This window comes from Pempheris klunzingeri, chromosome 8 (genome assembly GCF_042242105.1).
Source record: "Pempheris klunzingeri isolate RE-2024b chromosome 8, fPemKlu1.hap1, whole genome shotgun sequence".
Taxonomy (NCBI): Eukaryota; Metazoa; Chordata; class Actinopteri; order Acropomatiformes; family Pempheridae; genus Pempheris; species Pempheris klunzingeri.
The window spans coordinates 14,500,896-14,522,745 of NC_092019.1; the positions used below are offsets into that span (position 1 = coordinate 14,500,896).

The 21,850-nt window shown below is 42.9% G+C and overlaps 2 protein-coding genes across 2 annotated transcripts in view; both read right to left on the reverse strand.

Moving 5' to 3' along the window:
- Positions 1-18,431, reverse strand: part of kif13a (kinesin family member 13A) — a 39,576-nt gene extending 21,145 nt beyond the window's left edge. Inside the window, exons 1-9 of the mRNA XM_070836201.1 lie at positions 18,209-18,431; positions 17,886-17,976; positions 6,839-6,851; positions 4,877-4,937; positions 3,896-3,988; positions 2,980-3,160; positions 977-1,064; positions 321-455; positions 70-182 (exon numbers count right to left, since the gene is read on the reverse strand). Of these exons, the coding sequence (XP_070692302.1) occupies positions 70-182; positions 321-455; positions 977-1,064; positions 2,980-3,160; positions 3,896-3,988; positions 4,877-4,937; positions 6,839-6,851; positions 17,886-17,976; positions 18,209-18,263 (830 nt within the window). The 5' untranslated portion in view covers positions 18,264-18,431. The remainder of the gene's footprint in view (positions 1-69; positions 183-320; positions 456-976; positions 1,065-2,979; positions 3,161-3,895; positions 3,989-4,876; positions 4,938-6,838; positions 6,852-17,885; positions 17,977-18,208) is intronic.
- Positions 18,432-19,659: 1,228 nt separating this feature from the next.
- On the reverse strand, positions 19,660-20,949 carry LOC139204836 (E3 ubiquitin-protein ligase NHLRC1-like). Its single transcript, XM_070834849.1, has one exon. The coding sequence runs from the start codon at positions 20,902-20,904 to the stop codon at positions 19,660-19,662; it is 1,245 nt and encodes a 414-aa protein (XP_070690950.1). The 5' UTR covers positions 20,905-20,949.
- Between the last annotated feature and the right edge of the window lie 901 nt (positions 20,950-21,850).

The window sequence follows — 21,850 nt, forward strand, 5'->3', positions numbered from 1 at the left end:
ATTTCAGTGTCATCCTGTCAAATGATTCAGTGGACATTCATATGCCTTTCATATAAAGAATATACCCACTTGTTAATATTGCTGCCCTCTTTGAGTCTCTCTCCAGCAGCTCCAGTCTTGGACACTCGCTCACTGCCTGCCAGGTCAACCAGACTCATCTTGCTCACTTTCTCCCCTGAATTCTGTTTACCATCACAACATGAACAAACAGTCAGACTCACAATAAAACAAAATGCTTTTATAGGATCAACACCAATGAGATCAGTAAATTCAAGGAGCATTTTATTGTGAAAGTGGGTTAAAAGCACAGAAAGACTGACCCCAGACTGTAGATCATAAAGTGTCTGTGTGACAATGATACTGAAGACAGCATGTGATCGACTGCTCTCCTCATTCATGTTGGTGGCCGCAACTGTGCGAGACTTGTTTCCCTCTGACATTAGCACCTCAATGTCCTAAAAAGAGAGGAACATTTGAAAAACAAGCAGAACACTTTCATTGGATTTAGGCAAAACTTGAACATGGATGACTGTGATGATAGGAAAGTCAGACGGTATTCACATATGGCTGTGTGCCATGTGATTTGGCTGGGTCACAGCAGGCCGTGGGCCAAGGATGTGGGCAATTCACTGGACTAATATCAGGCAGAGCAGAGCACAGACGAACAGGGTGGAGATGTTTAAACTTAATTAAGGAAGGGCCTGCCAAGGCCTGGCATATAAACTACACGAAACCCCATGACTACTTCCCGACATCAGGAAAATGCGTCAATAGAGTTTCTGAACTTGGGAAGGAACTAAATGGTTATTCCAAATGTAAATCAGTCGTGTGGGGAAGTGGGGAAATTATACAAAGACATTTCTGCTCTATGCAACAAAACACGTCACGGGTATGTGAAATATGAGGCCTTTGGGTCAGTGAGACACGGTGCATTTAGCTTTGCCTAAGCGTGATGAGAATAGGGTGAGAGACACACCTCAAAGTTGGTCACAGCCAGCTGAGAAAGACCATCCACATACGGACCCAGGACTTTGTGCTCCCGAACTTTCAGGGATTGTCGGCTCCTTCACAAATATAGAAAGCAACACAAGTGAAAGAAAGAGAGGGAAAAATGGAAGAATTATTACCATTTGCAATTAGAGACGAACAGAAAAAAAAGAACACAAGAAAATGTGAACAGGGTTTTAACAGCACATTTGATTTAACATTCAACTCTCTGTAAAGTCCTTTTCACTTATTAGCACTTTGGGCAGCCCAACAAATTCTGTCTTTTAAAAAGCTAAAACCATCTCTGACCTTGAGTCCTTGATGAGAATGAATTAAAACTTAAATGAATACTTTAGGGTTCATAACTTATTGACCCTTGTCTTGAACATTAATTAAAATTTCTGAGGAATTAGAAACAGCATCCTATTGGTATTCAGTAATAATTCTATTTCACAATAACTTCAATAGCATAAATATCTCTGGCAGGATATCTCATTTCAAAAAGGTACACTCTCTTCAACTCTCATCAAGTTTCTTGAAGGACACGACCAGCTATTGTTACTGTTATCAAATGTTATGCCCAACATTAATATAGTTTTTCTACATCTGTCAATACTCTGACCTCCACAGCCCTCCTGCAGCCCTGAGTCCTGACTACAGATGTAAATCTGAAAAAACATCCACAAATGCTTCAATCATTATTATTACTACATTCTTGAAACATGCTGGGCACTGGTCGCTAATCAGGGGTAAATAGTGTATTTGTTAGGAACTATTTTCAGCAGCAGATTTGGTTTGGTTTTTATTTGGGACAACTGGACAGTGTGTGTGAGATTAACCCAAATTAATCGGCCCATGTTCAGGAACATACCACCTATTCCACCAATGTGGTTCACCGATCTGGACAACGATGGAGGCCTGAGGGCTATATCGGGCTTTGAACTTGTCATGGTATACAGTATCAAAAATAGAATATTATCAGACTTATCTATTAAAACAATGCATGATTTCATTTCGGATAGACTTTTCTGATCAAAATGTGAATGATATCCTAATATAATAAATGTGTTATGCAAACTTAAACTGAGTGTTGGTAGGCGTTTCACTAGATGATGCAGGTGGGTAAACTGAAGCTCATCTTCAGAGAAAAATCCTATTGATCAGCAGGAGTGTCCATGGCAACATGTCGACTGGGGTTGGCAGAAACCAGGTTCCCTGCTTCCACACTGGTAATCAACCACCTACTGCTGCAAGCAAGACAATGCAACCTCTACAGGGACCAGAGACCATGGGCCAGCTACCAACTCACAGTGTAACAGAGATCCTATTTGCACCTGCCTCTATATCACGTGTAAAAATTGAATCCTAAAAATCCCAGAGGCAGATAGATGGGAAGATCAAGAGGCTTGTTATATAAACGAGAGGAAGTTGCCATCGAAATGTGTCTGGCTGCATCTTCAGACATCTGCAGCACACAGAGCACTCCACTGTAGTCCTTCTCTGGAACTCGGCTCACAGGCTGCTCTGACTGCTCTCCTGCTCCCAGCTTCACTAACAGCTGTCTCTGAAACACACTCTTTCACAGTTCGCTCGCCCCTGCAGTCTGTCTGCCAACCCACATCAGACCACGGAGGCAAAGAATGCAGCAGTGTCAGAGGACGACACTGGCCGCTGTTCTGCAGGAAATGACTGGGTTGAGCTTCCTACTCACATCATTCTGTCGCCGTCCCCCATTCAGGCCACTAGACACAACAGAGCTATAAACAGAGATGCAAACTAACACAAACTGGGGGCTGACAGAGAAGTCGCCGCCCATGCTGGAGTTGGAGCGAGTGAAGACTATGAGAAGATTACACAACAGTTTGCGCGACCAGCTGCATCTGTCACCCCAAGGTCAAAAGCATCATCAAAACATTAGCTCAATAAATTCTCTTATAATGGTCAGATGTGCTTATTGTGAAGAAAAAGAACAAGACCACACATTAGACTCACCCTTTGGGATCGAGCAGGTCACGGACCTTCTCATTGTAGATCTCCATGTAGGACACCTCTACCTTAAAAGTATGGCCCTCGTTTTCTTCTGTGTGGACTCTCTCAAACAGCGAGCAGCAGAGTCGAGGGATTAAACCCGGCTGCTCCCCGTTCCCCATCATGGAAAAGGACTTGCCCGAACCTGGATGGACATTTCAGAGTCACACATGATTGCATTGCCAAAAGGGAGAGGTCTAATTTGAGTCTCGACTATGATCACAAACTAATTTCTAACATAATTTTTGTCCAGACCAACTCTCGTCCTAATCATACAATAACAAATTCTCTACATATTTACAATAAAAGTATAATTCATCCTCTGGGGACCATGACTGTCTGAAAACATTTGTTGTTAGAAAACCTTTGTTTTCAAACAGTCTGAAAAAATGTTGGACCATCCAACATTGCCATCTCTAGAGCTATGCCACTATCAACGCCTAAAAATTAAGGCTCTCGATTCGACTAAGGCTGCTTAGAAATGCCAATCCAAATACTGGGTGCCTCTCAAGTTCCCATCAAAACTAATGTGCCGCTTGCAGCATGCAGAGGACTTATCTTCTTATACATCAGGTGACTGGAGGGTTACTGAAATATTTGTGCTCTTCCCTTAAAACTTTTCAGTGGGTGTGTCTCTTTACTCTCTACAAGTGTTTCCCTCTCAGACAGGAAGTGGGATAAAGACGCTAACTTGATCCAGGGTGAGGAAGGATATGAGTTAAGTGATTCACCAGTGTGATCAGAAATCCAAGTCTTCCTGTTCTTTAAACTGTCTACGGACACATCTGGAGACAACTTGACCTGCGAATATACTTAAAGGCTTACCACATTTAAAAAAAACGAGTAACTCACTGTAAATTGCATCTGGATTTTCAGTTACCTGTTTGTCCGTAGGCAAATATGCAGGCATTATATCCCTGGAATGCATTTTCAAGTATTCCCTCTCCAAGGCACTTGAACACCACCTCTTGACCTTTTAGACAAAGACATCAGTCACCATGGAGATGATGGTAAACAGATAAAACATTCAGTTAGATAAGAAGTATTAGTCGTCTGGTTTGCATCCTTAATAAGTGGAGTAAAATGAATACAGTGAAATGTGTCGACAAGGGCCACTAAACAATAAACACTGAAGAATAAAACTCGTGAAAGGTGACAGATTCTTGTCTGGTCGTGTGGAAAATGCCGGGCTGTGTAGAGAAATCTCTTGTGTTGTGTTCAGCTCCTGCTGAATGGGACAGCTGTTTAATGAGCTAAATAAAGCCTTGGCCTGGGCCCTTGAGGCAGCCCTTCACTGAACAGATTGCCTTGTCGGTTCAGCACAAAGCAGATGTACGCAGTGCATTTCCTAGACAAAATGAGAGTGATATGAAAAGGAGAAAAATCACAATGTTTATGTAAATCTGCCTTGGACTGGCAGTAGTAACCTCCTTTCTGTATTGTAAAAACTGTAGATGTAACCTTTTCTGTGCAGCACTCATTAGAAAACTGAATGCTTGAGGAGAATGAATGGTAGCAGAAGACTAAAAATTAACATATGAGTGGGTACATAAGATGTATAATACTTGTATATGATTACATACGTATAAAAGAAAATGTGTATTTGTTGCCCCATGATGATTTTATTATTTTGAGACAACTACCTCGATTGCATACTTGTATGTATTCACTCAAAATGCAAATCACTGTATATGCTCACACCGCGCTTTGCTTTGCATGATGCAAAAACTGCTTTCCATTAACTGGGGAGTTTCCCTGTTGCTGCACTATTGCTGCACAAAGCTCAGCAGGTCTTTACTTGGGACATAATCTAAGCCCTTTGGATTTGAGCGAATGCTCAGTTTCAGCATTTATGACTCACCAGCATATTTTGGAACGTTGGACTCATCCATGGACCAGAAACAGTGGTCAAAAGCGAACACCTGCAGAGGACACAGCGCAGGGAGTGTAAACACACACTTTCACTCTCACCTGTCCAAGCATGTACAGTAGAACACAATCTGATCTCTCTCAGTAGCGGTCTTACTTCTTCTGTGGTACAAAAGCAGGCTTTCTGTGCCGTGCTCTAGCAGTAAATCAGCAGGAGTGAGCTTGTCTGAGTGAGTGAGATGAAGTCTAACCGAGTATTGTTCGAGGTAATGCTCGTTAAGACCGCGCCATGACTGTCTGCACAAATCCACTGTTAGCTGTCCCATGTTTTGTCATAGTGGCTGGAGTTAAATGAATTCATAAATCAGGGTCAGCGCTCCCCAGAAGAAATTCCAGCACCCGATGACCCTCATCTCCAAGGAAACCGTGCCGTAGCTTGTCCCGGTGGTGCATGCTGGCTCCCAGCCCTCAGTGCTGGGTCTCAAAACACAGACTTCAGCAGCAGAGACCCCTTGTATCCTCCAGGCACCTGCATGAGCTCTGGATGGATAACACACAGAGGGGATGCTCTCTGGGAAACAGCAGTGGCCTTATTTACCAAGGAACCCTGCTCCTCACAGACAGAGCAGCTCCTGTTACTGTACACGCTGCAAATGCACCCAAACCCCACATATCTAATGCCTCCCTTCAATTTCTGCTATAGTATAGATGTTTCTTCTATATATTTGTACTGTATAGTATGGCTTTCCTGGTTAAATACAGGATAAATAAAGAATACAGTTTTTATCCTAAACAACTGCTGCTGCAATGTCATCCTGCACATTACTATTCCAGGCTTTCAGTGCACTGTTCTGCTCGACCAAAGCACTTTCCCCTGCACAAATACCTCAAATAATTGAACTCCCTTCTAATCATAATAAGGGCCATTGGCCAGGAACCACTGGTTGCACAGTCAGCATGGGAAGCACTGAGATCACTGAATGCTTTGAAAGCAAGACCTCCTCTTGTGACTTCACACAAGTGAGTGGGTGCCATTCAAAGGAACAAAAGTGCCATCATTCTTAATTAGGGCTGGTTTGGTAACTAGGGCTCCATTCTCCTCTAGTCTGTCTCTGTCCAGGCTGAGGGTGTGACTGTGCAACAAATTGTTCTTGATTGGACAATTACTATTAATCAGCAGTACAAATAATGATGAAGCTGAGAAGCACAAAGCCCTTTTTGTCATTTCTGGGATGAAAACGTGATTGGACTGCAACCTCTGCTCACACGTTACAATGCAGGGAGACTAATTTGAGTGCCACTATAACTTAGCAGACAGGCACGTGTTCGTCTAGCTGAAGGGTATTACAGGGTAACTCAGGTTCACGGGCCCCAGAGACCACGCACGCCCGTGGCCCTCGCTAACGCTCCCCGGTCCCGTCAGCAAGCGAGTGCAGTGAGCACAAAGCCCGTCCCTGGTGTGTGAAACATCTCTGAGCTAGTCACCAGCGTGTTGTCAAGGGGGGAGTTGGGGGTGCACTCCAACAATGCAGCTTTGAATGTGCACACACACTGCCCCAGTGTCTGCGCTCATCCCTCTCTCATTGTAGAGCCTTTGTGGGTGTTCACGAGATCTTAGAGCGCTGACACATTCACACGGACATCTATCCGGCTCCTGCTGACCAACCAAACTACTAAAACACTCTCAATCATGTCCCTAGAAACAACGCCAGAACAGTAGATTGACCCGCGCAGGATGCTTCTGAGCCCCTCAGGGGAATAGTGCTGCCTGTGCTGCATCCTGCTTCTGGATGATTTCAGCTACTGTGGGTACCAGGACAGTCAGCGAGAAGTCACTGCAGATGGCTACTTGCACTGAAAATGTTACTGCTGACACTGCACATCAGCGATGATTGTGCTAGCCTGTTTTTTTCTCTTTTTTTTGTAGTAGCAGAAACAGATGAAATTTACATACCTTAGGTTGTTTCCTGTTAAATGAGAGAAGCAATCCATCGTAAAGAGAGGACACCCATGCGCGAGCCAGAAAAAAGACAGAAAGAGAAGAAATAACACAGTTAGTTAGCATTGATACAATTTAACAGTCAGAACATGTTCACTCTCAGTAAGACACAGCTGCACTTCTCACAGTGGGAAACTTCCCATTGTCTGTGTTGACACAAACAGCTTTTTGAACTGAAATATGTGCATTGAAACCAAAACAAAGTGTTTTTTTAAATTTTTTTTACAAAACCTCTGACTTTCTACATTTCCCAAATTCCTGGTGTGACTCCTTCATTCATTCCTTCCCTTGTTTTTTCACTCATTCATTCACTTCCACACAGTGACATTTCCTGTTGGTAGGTGCTGCTGTGATTGGGTTCATAATTGGGCCAGTGGAGCGTGAGGAAGGGAAGAGATTTAGGATTCAATGTCCCACTGACTCTGTTGAGTAAATAGCTCTTATGCCTGTGGACTTAACAGAGAGGCCAGGTTGGGGAAGCTGCACTCAGCATTAGCAGCTGCCGGAACTAAGGACAAAAGGGTAACATATATGGCACAGAGTTATATAGGATTATTCTCTTAACTGGAGAGGGAATTCCCCACTGCAGAAAAACTTGAATGTTAAACTAAGACTGAAAAGCTCCAGACAAATTCTACAGTCATTATAATACTTATACTCCATTATAATAGGAAATGTTTGCACGTGCAGGTTGAGTTGTGATTCAGTACAACTTATCCACCACCCTGCTTCTACATCTGCTACAGCACTGTCCTTCAACAGTCAGCAGATTCGTCCTGCAGGCGTCTGCTGGCACAGAGACAGAGGTGGGCATCACCTTCACACAGTAACTAATACAGGACAGGCTGCTTTAGGAAGCCTGAAACACTGCACCAAAGTGTCTCACACAAACTGAGCTGAGTCACCAACGACAGCAGGCCCAGAGAGCTGTACACCAACACCTTCTAAAATATTTATTTTCATGTAAAAATACTAAAAGTGAAAAAGCAAGGCGGTCTTCATAAAAGTGGGGATTATGGACACATTTCCTTTGAGTCCATTAACTGCGCTCAAGCTCATTATAATTAGGGACAGAAAGAGAGTGAGTGGGTAGAGGAGTAAAAGGAGGGACCTCGTTTGGGTTCATACTCTGACTATGAATCTGGGCCACTGACATGCACTGTGGCTCTGTCTTAATCAGAGCAGACAGAGACTGCAGCAGGGCCCCATCCTCTAGTCGGGCACTCCACACCGCAGAGCAGAGAGGGGGTGTCCAGGAGGAGCTATGAGATATGTATCAGCAACAGATCTAAGACTTCCTATGGGCAGACTAGGAGGTTTGACCAGTGACCACTGACCAGGACCCAATGCATGATAACTTGAAAGGTAAAAAAAAAGAAAAATCAGATTATTCATATGTCAGTGTTGAAAAGATGAAAGAAAACACGTGGGAGAGTTATGACAACAAATAGACAGGCAGCAGCTACAGCCTTGATGGAGAATGAGAAATGGACAAAGAACAGATGTATCCCTATAGAGAACAAAAGGACAGCAGACACAAGACCGGAAAGAGAAAGACAAAGACAAAGACGCGCAAACACACACACACACACACACACACACACACAGACAGTAAATGTGGAGACAAAAGACATGCAGTTATGGAATGTGTGCAGTCTAATCTCTTTAAGAGTAGAAACTATCTCTGCTAAGCAAAAGCAGAGCTGCTGCTGTGTTTTGGTTGGTCTTCCTTACTGTGTCATACACTGTCCTGTACAGTATATGCAACCAGATCTGGTATGCAGGCTATGCTGAACTGAAAGACAATGGGAGGAACTGTTTGGAACTGGCTATATTTAGGATTTCATAGAGCTACTATTTCCTCGCAAAGGAATTTGTTTAATTCCAAAAATTGACTTCACTTCAGACTTATATTCAGTGTTATAGTGTCTCACTTTACCTCCTCTGCCATCACAATGTTAAGACCTACCCCGTAATAAGTTAAAGTACATTAGGCTACAGTTCTCCCACTCTGCTTCAGACATAATCTCTTTAATCTCCTCAGAAATCTGTGTCCTTCTTAGCGATATTGTACCGTGTTGCGTGTTGAAACCATGTGAACTATGCCCTTTATTTCAGTGATTACAACAGTTACATTTGGTGGTCTAAATCCACTATTGTCAACACTGATGGTATAAAATATAGTGGTTTTTGCAAAAAATCCTGTATTTTCCAAGGTATTATGGTCCAAATTTTTAATTAATTGTAAGACTTTTAAAGAATCAAACCCTTTTATTGCACTTCTATCAATATCATGACTATGTTCAATGCAATGATTGTTAAATGTGCAATAAAATTATTGAACGATGTCACAAAATAGTGACTAATATCCATTAAAATCTCCCAGAGCCCAAGGTGATGTATTCAAATTGATTATTTGGCCCATGCAGCTCTCTAAAACCCTAAGATTTATTTTTTGCTCTGTTTATGTTTTATGTTATGTTTTTGCTGACATGATTAATTGATGAAGAAAATAGTTATATATAGTTTAATAGTAATAGTACTACACAAATGTTGGACAGTTGCATCTCCAAATGACTCACACATGAAGCCCACGGGTTATTTGCTTAATAATCAGCACACATGTCAAGTCATGGCTTGAGGGTTTATTACAGGCTGTGTTGTGGTTGAACAAGTGTGTGACAAACATGAATGGCACAGTTGTGCCAGAGAGCATCAGATTCGTCCTCAGTCACAGGCAGATGCAGGCGGACGCTGCAAACCCAGCAGGGCATGGCTGAAGTCTAAAAGTCCCATTGGGGGCTGGTTCTGCGTGCCTTAATATGTGTGTCATCCAGGGCACGCTCAGGCTCCCACGCCTCCGGCTACCTGATGCCAAGGCAGCCATGAATGATTTCAACTTGGCCGAGGGTGGACGTTGGCCTCTCACACTATTATGGCTCTCCCCCTCTGTACTGATCCTGTGTCATGGCAGACAGATTAGAGTCGCACATTTTGATCTTCTTTATAAAATCCCTATTTCTTATCACTTTTAGCAGGAAATACCTGCTCAGAGCCAGACTGGTCATTTTTCAGTTCATTGTTGATTCACTCAGATCACACGTCTGATAAAAACATGGCATCTTTCTGTGCCTTGCAGCTCACATCAATTGATGCTGGTGCCCAAAAGGAAGGTATGAAGAGTGGGAGAGCAGCAGTGGTATCCCCCCTGTGGTTATGGAGTCGGATTAAGGCCACTGGGTTATTATGCCACAGAAAACTGCCCAGCCCAGTAGGCAACATACCAGATTAATCTACTATATCATCCACCCACTGAAGCACCCATCTACCCTTAAAAAATTACATTGCATGCCCACGCTCACAGAATCAGACAAAGAGATATTTCATTTTTTTCTCTATCATTTAATTTCATCTGACATCCCTGAGCACCCCTTCAACTGAGAGACCAGCAGCAGGCTGGTTCGAATTAGCTACCACAGTAGATGCAAGTGGTGTTATCTTCTGAAATCAGGGCTTGACGGCCAAGAAAATGAGTTTTAAATCATACTGAAAAAGGAATAAATCCAAATCTAGAAACGCACATGTTGTAGTTCCCCATTTTCTGATGCATGGAGGATATCTCAGATTTACCAGAGTGATTTAGCAGGCCTGGTAAGAGTTTTGATGATATAATCCTGCTGCTCAAATGGAATATGTACTGTAAATCACATGGATGTGGTTCACCCCCCATTGAGATGACATTCACAGCCTTCATTTGCCCTGTGCACACACACTCGGTAACATGTTTTTTGCTGGCACACCCCCCAGATTCAAATTCCTCGTCTTATATCTGTTACTAAAACTATGCCTCCTCCACCCTCGTAACCTCCATTTAACCACACATATGCATCTGTCCCCTGTTTGGCTGTCGACATGTTGGAGATCATTACAATTCAACAAGCTCCAGAGCCAAGCACTACGCTCAGTGCTCTCTCTGTCTGCGAGTGTGTGTGTGGATGTGTGTATGTGTGTGTGTGTGTATATGTGAAAGTCTTGGGTTACAGCCCACTGTGCTCTCACAGGCGACAAGCTAACATTTCAGATGGTCTTCCAGTATGTTTAGAACTGAACACGCAGGTCCCCACCCACTCAAAGTAGAGGTCACCCCGCTGCACCGACAGACAGAGACAGACGGACAGACAGCAGGAAAACGGCAAGCAGAGTTACAGTAAGGGATTCCAAGGCAGCGTACGACATAATGTCAGATAGACCAGGCTGTTTTATTGGCACGAGTGATCCAAAGGTAAACACGACGAGTGGTTGAAGTCAGAGGTTTACATACAGGACTTTCAAAAGTATTCGAAAAACAGCAGTAAAGGAACTTGACTTGCTGATGACAGAAACAGACCTGCAGGACTGACCCAAGCAGACAGCTAACTGCTGCCACACAAACAATTTCTGAAACCTCTTCAACTTTATCTAACTACCTTACGTATATAAGTAAAAGTAAAAGTACCAATAACCTGGATGTAAAAGTACTCTATTACAAATAAAAGTCCTGCATTAAAAAAACTAAAGGTGCAAAAATATTATCAGCGAAATGTATGTAAAATATTAAAAATAAAAGTGCTTGTTTGGTCCTAGTGGCTTATATCTTATAATAAACGAGACATTAATACTGATGCATCAAAGTGTAAGCAGCATTTTACTGCTGACGCTGGTGGACGTGAAGTTTTAAAATACTTTATGCACAGTTTTGGTAATTTAGTCCAGTGGGGCCCCTCCAAAGGCTCACGGAGCAAATCCGCGGTCGTGAGATGAATAATGAGGAGGGAAGAAAATAAAAGTTCTGATAAACAAATCTGTCTTCATTTTTTGAACTTGTCTCTTTGCTTTTATGTTGAAATATTGGACAATTTGAACAGCTATTTAAATGAAACCACGTGAGAAGTTTAGAGGTGGAATTAACTTTATCGAAAAACAGCTTTTTTGTAAGTGGTCACAAGCCCAAAAGATTAGGAACAAGTGATTTAATCTTTAAAAATGTGTTGTATTTCATAAGCTTTTAATATATAATCTTAATCTGAAAAGTGACTTCACTTGTCAGATAAACGTAGTGGAGTAAACAGTTCTGTATTTCCCTTTGAAATAAGAAGGAAATACTTAAGTAAAGGATCCTAAAACTGTACTTGAGTCCAGTATTTGAGTCTTGGACAATCAGGCATTTTAAAACAAACGAGTTGCAGTTGCGCTAAATGGTAAAATTAGCTTCCTATGAAAAAATTTGGGGTAGCTGGGGGATATCATTCATTAGGTCATCGACATAACTCCAAAATGTTTCCGTATCCTGGCAACCGCTGTCGCTAAGCAACAGTGGCAAACATGGAGGCGAGACAACCTACCAGCCTCATGAGTCAAAGTTCCAGCATGAAAGCCAAGCTCAGGATCTCAAAAACAGCTTTAATGAATAGCACTGCCATCAGCAGCACACATGATGCTCATACCGACTTCTGTGTGGACTTCGAAGTTTCCATAACAAATGTTAACAACACAACATATGATGCAGGCAGGGTCTAATTTAATCCTCTCCGGCATTTCTGACACCACTGTGACAAGCTGGGTCAACAGGCTGTGGGCCATGTGTGTGTGCACGCTAAAACACAGAGAGGGATGCCGACCACATCTGCTCTGAGGCCTTAAATCAGGCTGGTTTCAACGGCAACAAACAAACCATAAAGGAGTGAAGTTCATCAACTTATTCAATATGGTAGTTCTTCCTCCCCAGGGGAAATAAAGTGACACATTTACTACTTAGACACACCTCCTCTGACCCTGCCCGCTTGCTAGACGTCACTTATCCCAATACATGTGCCATGTAGCAGCCCAGGACAATAGACAGCAAACTCCAGAGTAATGACGTGCTTGAAAAATAATGAGATCAAATGAGCAGAATATTTCTTTGCAGACAGAGACAAGTTAAGAACTTGTTTTTTAAGCTTTTGTTAATGTTGCCTGGCTCCACTCCCCCCCCCCCTAAATGAGACTGAAAGTGAGTCCACAAAAAAAACTTATCCCACCATGAAATTAAATTCATGTAAACACAACAAACCAGCTTCAGGACTTCAAAAAGGCCTCATCTGGGAAAATCATACGAGGAGGAAAACCAGAATCATTATGGAAGAAATGTGCGAGAGTGGATTTTTACATAGGCTGCTCACATAACGAGAGGCCACATCTGAGATTAATGAGGCGCAGGCTCGACAAAGAGCGAGGACGCCATCTTTTCTCAATTCCGGATCAAGATGTAAACAACGTCCCACCCTCTAAACAAACAGGGAACAGTCCTCAAGGGAGTTAAATGGTTTTATCAGCAACACACACCACTTTCTCCTAATAGCACGCATGAATAAAGCCTTGAAGAGAAACACTGGGCTGATAGTGTGTATTTTAGGCCAATGAACTCTGAGGACAACATCTTACTGAATGGAAAGGTTGATTATCGGCACATTGGGAGCAAAATGGAAAGACAAAGGGAACATTCCTGAGGGCAGCCATTGGACAAGGCAGCATTGTCATTTAGTAAAGGCTTGTTTTGGAAAGCACGATGACACTTGGTCATGTGTGACTTGGGAGAAAATGTGACGATCATCCAAAACTCCAACAACACGGGAGACTGTCGTGTTTATTCAGCACCTGTATTTAACAGAGGAAAACTTTGTGTCTTTGACATCTATTCATCACAAGAGAAAACAAACAGACAGACAGCATTAGAGGCTATCTGTTAAAGCCTTAACTAAACACGTGTTGACCACATTGGGTTGGCCTCTGGCAGTCACCAGGAAAAGGCTATAGGGGAGAGTGCAACCAAAATTTAAAGAAACAGTTCAACATTTTGGTAGACATGCCTATTTGATTCCTTGCAGGAGTTACATGAGAAGATACCACTCTTGTATCTGTACAGTAAATATGAAGCTACGGAAGGGTAGGATAGGTAACAAAATGTGCCAACCAGTACTTCCAAAGCTCACAAAGTAACATCTTGCAACTTTAATCTGTACAAAAGTGTAAAAATGCTTATTATTTCAGGGGGGTGATGTTTTGTGTTTCTTAGCTTGGAGCCAAGAAATAGTTCCGTGAATACACCTGTAAAACAGAGAAATGCAGTTGTTGCACTTCAGTTTTTATATGATCTGAATGTATTAATTTCTGTTACATTTCTGCAGCCTGGTTTGTTAAGCTAAGCTAACCAGCTTCATATTTACCATACAGACATGAAAGTGGTATCAAACTTCTCATCTAATACCAGACAAAAAGTGAGTAAGAATAGTTCCCAAAATGTCAAACTATTACTTTTAAAAACAGCAGCGTTTGAAATAACTTTTTTTTTTGCCTTTTAGGGTGTGAGAAAGTAGACACGGAGGACCTAACCACGCAGCTATCTCTGAACATACTTCAAAACACAATTGCTGAAGATGATTTTAAGATGAGGAAGTACTGTACAAGTAGCACCCTTCTAGTGCACGTTTTTTTGATTGAAGCTCCAATCCACACGATTCAGATTACAATATCTATGTAAGTAAGATAACTCAGTCAAGTGGAGATAAACCCCAACTGAGCTCTTGGAGCCATTAGCGATAAGAAAGAGATTAGTGCGGAAATTACAAGCTTGGTTACGGTCATTATCAGATAAAGACGTACTTCCAGTGATCGTCTTGAAATGCCCAACTGCAGAGCTGCTGTAGCATGGAGACCTACGAAGAGACATCCTTAGTTAAATACATGGCTTCTTCCCCCCAAAACTACATGTTTTTAGTTAGCTACAATGAAAGGAAGACAAACGACAGCACCTTTCTGTGACAAGCTACCGTTTGCCTTTCTGAAAAGTCAGTTGTGGTTTGCTTTTGGCTTTTAAAACTAATCTCTGCATTTCAGCAGAAGCATAAAGAAAGGGGGGTTTACTTAGAGAACGTTCTTCAAGACTTGATGGCCCTGTGTTCAATTGTTCCAGGTTGACGGACATGTTGGGGCATGATGGATGTAATATGGCCCCATTGTGTGAGTCAAGGGGTATTTTCTTGTCTTGATGCTCCACCACTCATCCCCTGCGCAGACAGCAGCCTCAGGTATTTCTCTGCCTCTCCACCCCCACCTTCATTGTGTCTACACCCCAAAGGAGAGCAGAGCGGAGCGTGAAAACAAAACTACTTTCCCAGATTCCCATTTCAAAGATGCCATCCGTGCCAACTTAACAGGCAGATGAAAGATAAAACTTAAGAAACTTAACCTGTCGCCCTGGAGTCACAATCCATGTTTCATTTGCCCACCACTGAGATTATTGTTCATTTCTCAGGGAAATAGGAGAGGGGAGGGGGCGTGGGTCATGAGTGTTTCTATAATGCTCGCACAGAATGAGGCTTAGCAATCAAAGGAAATCCCTTATATTTTTCACATTCTTTAGGTGACTTACATGTTTTCGTGGTGCTGTGTGGTCTCTGCAAAACCTGATTAAAATTCAGACACAATCAGGAAAGTTTTCACCTCCAAATGAACCCCACTAAAGACTTGATTTCTGTATTTAATCAGACTGAAGTCATATCTAGTATTTTTAGGTACTGAGCAAAACTATCGGGGCAAAAAGAGTTTCAATGAAATCCAAACAATGTTGTGTCATTTTTCTGTTTCCACTGTTGAAGCTGGTATTTAAAAATCGACAGCGTTAGAAACAAATGAGAGGTCAACTTGTTTCAGATGTGTCTACATAAAAATATCTATTACTAGGCTGTGCCTCAGCATTCCCCTGGGAAAGAAAACGTTCCCATGACCGTGGCCCAACAGCCATATATGGTATGCTAATACCAACTAAATCTGACACATTTTCAACACACAGGAACAGGTGTCTTCAGAACAAGTCAAAGTCTTAGCGATCAGGGTATCCCCTCTTGCGGCTCCATAAGCGGCCGAGAGGAAAATTATATGGTTTAACAAAACCATGGCAGCCTAAACACAGAGACCCAAAACACATACACAGCACTCGCACTGAAATGTTAACAAGTAATTATATGCCTGGACTACGCTATAGAGAAGAACTGTGACATATCAAAACCCAACTGAATCAAAATTGTTCAAGGCCAGCTACAGATTGTGTTACTTCAAGAATTATGATGTGATAAAATTGCCCAAATTTTGAAAGTAGGTTTGGCAGAATAAAAAACGACCTTGGATGAACCCAGTTTGAGTAAAAGTGAATCCAGCATAAGCTGCTAACATGAAATCCAAATATCCATGAAAGGAATCTCCCTGTGGGGAAGGACTGATGTGTCATCTACATTATGTATGGAAACATTACCCGAATGAATGTGTTTGTGTCTCACTCAGCAACATGGCAACATGAAGCAGTATAGACCCAGCATCAGACCCAGATATTTACCACTTAAGTGAGAAAATTCTGTCGATGCAGTCACTCTGAATCTCCGTACACTTGCTGTCAGTGCTCTGACCTCTTGCCCACAACAGCTTTTTGTTCTGTTGTTGTGTTTCCTGTTCCACATACGTTAGCTTTGAGCGTGATTTGTTTAATTGCTTGGAACGCCGCCATTGTGTGGCAATTTCTGTTCTGATAATTGCCTTAAATACAGGTTAATGCTGGGGGAGCGAGCACATTACCATTTAATGATGGCTGTTGGTTACATGGAATGGCAGAGAAAGCGTTACACTTGAACAACACTGGATGTGGGCCATAAGAAAAGCCTTGAGTGTGGCACATATTTGCCTCATATGACTTCATTTTCAGCAGACACATTGTGGACTTTTACTGTAGCCAGAAGAGTTGTTAAGCATTTGATACAAACAGAAATAACGTTATTTGAGAGATAAATCAAGGGGAAAAAAAGATTAATTTGTCTTGTGGGCAATAAGGTCAGCTGTTATATCATGTGTGACTCCAACAGAAGAGGAGAGCAAATGAACCAAGTGCACAATTGCACAGAATGACTTCGACGATGATGGGAAATCTAACATCTCTGACTGTCGCTATGAGGAATGACACAGCCATCATTAGCCTACATGTTGTGTGACTCCCAACGTCTCTTCATTACAATCTGAATGCATGTCAGCCAGCACTAACTGCAGCTTTAATGCTGCCCTTCACCTGCAGGCGCATTGTGAAACATTAGAGGATGCTTAGCTTTTCCTTTTGTCGTAGCTTTTCTTCACTTTTAGCCATAAAAAACACCTGATAGAGAGCGCAGCCTCCTGCCATTCAAAAGACACGGTGCAGTCTGACGCCGCTTTGAACATAACGACATAAGTTAAATTAGCTCTGACTCTGGAGATTTACTGTGATGCCCTGAGGATCGCCATTAATCTCTTCCATGTAACAGGCGTCTTCAAATGTGTCAAACCTCGACACCTGACATCAGATATGCAAATCTGAGGGTGTTATATTATCTGTAATTATGCTGAGGTGATTTGTATTGGAAAGTTCACATGAATTACATAACATAATGTCATGTTGCAAGCAAGTGGGTGGCAGACGTCATGTCCTCAGCAGCAGCAGTGGTGCAGTATTGTATTGCTGTTTGTATACTGCATTTGTGTGCTGGGATTTTATGTAAAGAAATCATTTGAATTCAAAATAAAAGTATGTCATGCAATCCTAATTACTGTGTACCAGGAGCATGTGTGTGCTGCCTTAACGCCCCTGGTGTATTTTCAGACATGAGGATAAGTAGTTACATGCTAACCTTGAATGTTACTGTTACTGTTTTACAACAGGGGTGGGAGAAAGTTGTCAGATGAGGGTGCAGTCTGCGTTTTTTTCTCCTCTTTCACTCACAAACATTTCCAAAACACTCACAGAGGCTCCGTGTGTGGACAGCAAAATAGTTCTTACTCAACTGCACTCAAACTAACCACAGTAAGGCAGAAGATGCCTCAGATGCAACATGTCACACTGCAGTGTAATGCTTGTTATAATGCAGTGTGCACGCACACAAGCTGCTGGCAGCATTTCAGCTTTGTTTACCTGTTCTCTCCTTTTGCATTTGAAGGAGGTGGGTGTAGAACTGTCTGGTTGTCCTCCATGTCCACGACACATTTTGTGTTCAGTTCAATTTCTGTAGAGAGAAGTTTGTGGGGAAAGTAAAGAAGAATGCGGGGGTGTGAAAAGTAAAAAACCCTAAGCTGCTTGTCACCGCGTTCAACCTACACTCCAAGTCTAACTTCAGGCTCCTCACTCGGGCTGAGAGCAGCAATGGCGAAGAAATCAAAACTTTATGGTAACGTAGCATAAATCCGAGGAGAAACACATAAGATTTTGCGCACAGAAGTCATCGTGTTCACACTTACCCCTGCGGTTCATGGGCCGAACTCTCACTGCAACTTTTACCTTTGTATCCGACATTTTCGTCCACTTTTCTCTCCCACCCTGTCTATGCTCCGAGCTATCAATGTATAGTCTGTGAATCCGCTACAAGAAGCCCGGATTTCTGCCAGAAAAAAGGCAGCAGGGTCTATCTAAACACCCCCGAAAGAGTCCAGACCTCGAGGAGAAGAGAGAGGAATATGTTCATTTTTTGCCTTATATCCATCCGGGTTCGCTTTTTGTGCAAATCCAGCACTGTGCTCCAGCCCCAGACAGCATCCCCACCGCCATCTTCCACTGGGAGCACGACTGCTATCCTCTGGCAGACTGGAGGCGGCTGTGCCAAACGGGGGGAAAGGATTTACGCACCGCGCTGCTTATCGCGAGGAGGGGAGGAAGGGGGGAGGAAGGGGGGAGGGCAAGACCAAAAAACCAAAAATATGAGGCTGTCTGACAAGTTGGAGTACATTAATACGCGATGAACATCATTTTAAGACAGTTTGGAGGTAAGAATGAAAGGCTAAGGGTTTATTAAATAGGTAGTTTATACAGTCGTAAAATGGTATGTCTTCCTCTCTGTCTGACACAAACTCTCTAATTGAGTTCATTTTTTTTTTATGATCAAAATGAGATTAATAATAATAAATGATATTGACCACTTGTATTCTGTAGTCCAGCAGCAGGGCCGTAGCCAGCTTTCCATAAATACTGCGGGCATGTGGCCAAGTGTCCCCCACCAAGTGTCCCCCACCACCCTCTACACAAATAATCTTGAGCAGTCACCAGCATTATAGTATGCCCAGTATTTCATTTTTTATTTTATTCACTTTTTTCACTGTCAAAAAATAGTCAAATGTAGCCATGGTGTTAAAAACTAGTGAGGTCAGGAGCCCCAGTCCCCCCATACGTCCTGTCACAACTCATATTCTGACCCAACCAAAAAGAGTGTGGTCATTTTTTTTAGATACTAGAAAAATTGTATTATATTTGCCCAAAAATGCATCAAAATGATCACTTCTGATGTTTGTTTTTTTATTTGTCTTACATTGCTATGTTTTTCAGTTCATCACACAAAATATATTATTTAAAGACCTCTGAAGACCCTTAAAAATGGTTTATTATTAACAAAATGATGTGTACCTCTTAATTATAGAATGCAAACAACACCTCAGTGGACTCAAATCCCCAATGTTCTTGTGAAAAAAGATATGATCTCTGAATCGTCTGTGTAGCTATGTTACTGTACAGTAGTTCTTTATCTTTTGACCCTGTTTAAATGGAGCAACTTCAGTTTCAGTTTGACATGATTGCACGACCAATGTCTAAAAACATTGCCTATACATTGGTTTATAGTAGCCTAAAGCAGTCACATCTATCATTTTCAATGGAAAGCTTCTATATTTCACAGGTCTCTCTAACCCTGGTCATACATGAGTTATATTATGGGCGGCGCAGCATCAGATTTAGCAGAATAAATCTTCACTGTATGGTCTCCACTGTCCAGAATGACGAGCATGTCCCTCAGTGACACCAGTCCACCTGGGCGGATAAGGTGATCTCCCACAAGAGGAGTCAGGGCCGGGCCACTCTGGAGCTTCCCCAAACTCCAAATCATCCCCTGATTGGAGTCGGTCACAATCACGTCTCCATCGCTGCCAAAGGCCACACCTGACATGTTCAGCCTCACTGTGGACTGCAGCGTCAGGCTGAAACTGTCTGTCTGATAGAGGAAGTGGAAGTCTTTTGAAAACACTCTCAGCCTTGTGTGTTGGTGCCTCCCTGGTGGATATGTGTCCTCATGTAAATGCTCCATCACTGCAGTGTTCCCAGTCACCTGACAGCAGGCCACCGCTTTTGGATGCTGGAGGTCTGAGATGGCGGTTTGGTGCTCTAGAGTGTGACCGTGAGTATAGTCCACTTTTACCTGGAACAGTGCGCCAGCCTGGACGTCTGAGACCAGGATGTGCCCACAGCTGTCTGTGTCAACACCCCAGGGCATCTGGAAGGACTTTTTGACCGTCAGCACGTGGTTTCCCCGGGAGGTGAAAACCTTCACAGCTTTATCTCCTGCATCAGTCACCACCACATAGCCACAGGGAGTCACCGCCACATCCATTGGGTAGCAGATCTCCCCACTGGCGCGTCCCCTTCGGCCAAAATTGTGTAGTCTGTTACCCTGTGGACTGAACACCACCACCCTCTTCTCTCCATCGTGCACCACAACTATGGTCCCTGAGGACTCATAAACAGCTATCCCAGTGGGGTTGATAAGAGTTCCCCAGCCACCAAAAGCTGTGCAGAGGCGCAGAGCTGTGGATGTCGGACCTGCTGCCAAGCCGTGGCTTCCCTTCGCCCTGTGAGGAGGAGCAGAGGATGTGGGATTCCAAGACAACAGCTCCTGCAGGTCACTAAGAACCTGGCAGTGGGAGGTGCTGTCAACGCTGCACAGCCGTCGGCAGAACGGGCACTCCAGCTTCCTCAGGAGAGGGTGGGACAGAGCCGTGATGCATTCCAGACAGAGAACATGACCACAGGAGAGGTTCTGTGGTCTGTGCTCCCTCTGCTGAGCGCTGAACTTCTCGAAGCAAACTTTACACTCCAGCAAGTTGATTTGGATCTCTCTCAGAATCCTCTCAGGGCTGAGGCTGCCACGACCCGATGAACCAGGACTCTTGGCCATGACTGTAATATCCTGACTTTCTTTAAAAGAATAGAGACTGTTATGTCAACTGATGCAGGCCGCAGGTACAGAAAACCAAGAGGGTATTGGAGAAAATGATGAAGAGACGGTTATAAAAGCAGAGCACTGCAACATTTTTGTCAACACATTCATGTCGTGTGCTTTAGGCCCACTGGGTCACGTGACGTTTTGCACAACACTGAGGCTCTCTGCTGCCCTCCTTTGGAAATCTAAATGCTTACAGCCCATGTCATGTGTTAAACATACAGCACAAGACCGTAGCAGAGAAAACCTTAATTCCTTACTTTGTAGACGAGATAACTATTAAATTAGAAAGGTATTTGGTTGTATTCAAAGCCAGGATGTCCATGAGGTGTTAAATGATGTTACAGTGTTCCTGAATAGTCACTGCTGGGTGGCAGCTGCTGATAAGTCGAGACTTTTTATTTCTATACACACCTCTGCTACTACTGTTCATGTTTAGGACTGGATGACATTCTCCTCCAAGAGAACATCAACCGTACCTTCAAACACATTCTTGTTATAGGTCAGCACAAGGCAGCTATTTCAGTCTTTGAGTTTCATGGTGTGCAGACTGAGTGAAATCTGATCTGAGACGGGCAGTGCTTGAGTCAGCCAATCCGGCACTCCTTTGCTGCAGCAGGACGTTCTTCAAGGGTCAAGCAAGGTCATTCGTGATTTCCTATTGTTAAGTGTTCAAACAGCCTCCTACTAATATGAATGTAATAGCAAGTGCAAAAACTATTGATTGAATGAGTTATAAAGGGATGTGTTGTTGATTGTAGTGCGTTAAGTACAGTGCAGCTTCTCCATTAAAAAAAAAAAAAAAAAAAACTGAAAAGGGGCAAAGATATAACAACTTACAAAGGCTTTAAGAGGAAATGTAAAACATTTTAATACAGTATGTTTCATTATTTCACAGTGA

Bases quoted from the DNA above. Each gene is read 5' to 3' on its own strand.
- LOC139204836 (XM_070834849.1), bottom strand. From the start codon at position 20,904: ATGGCCAAGAGTCCTGGTTCATCGGGTCGTGGCAGCCTCAGCCCTGAG.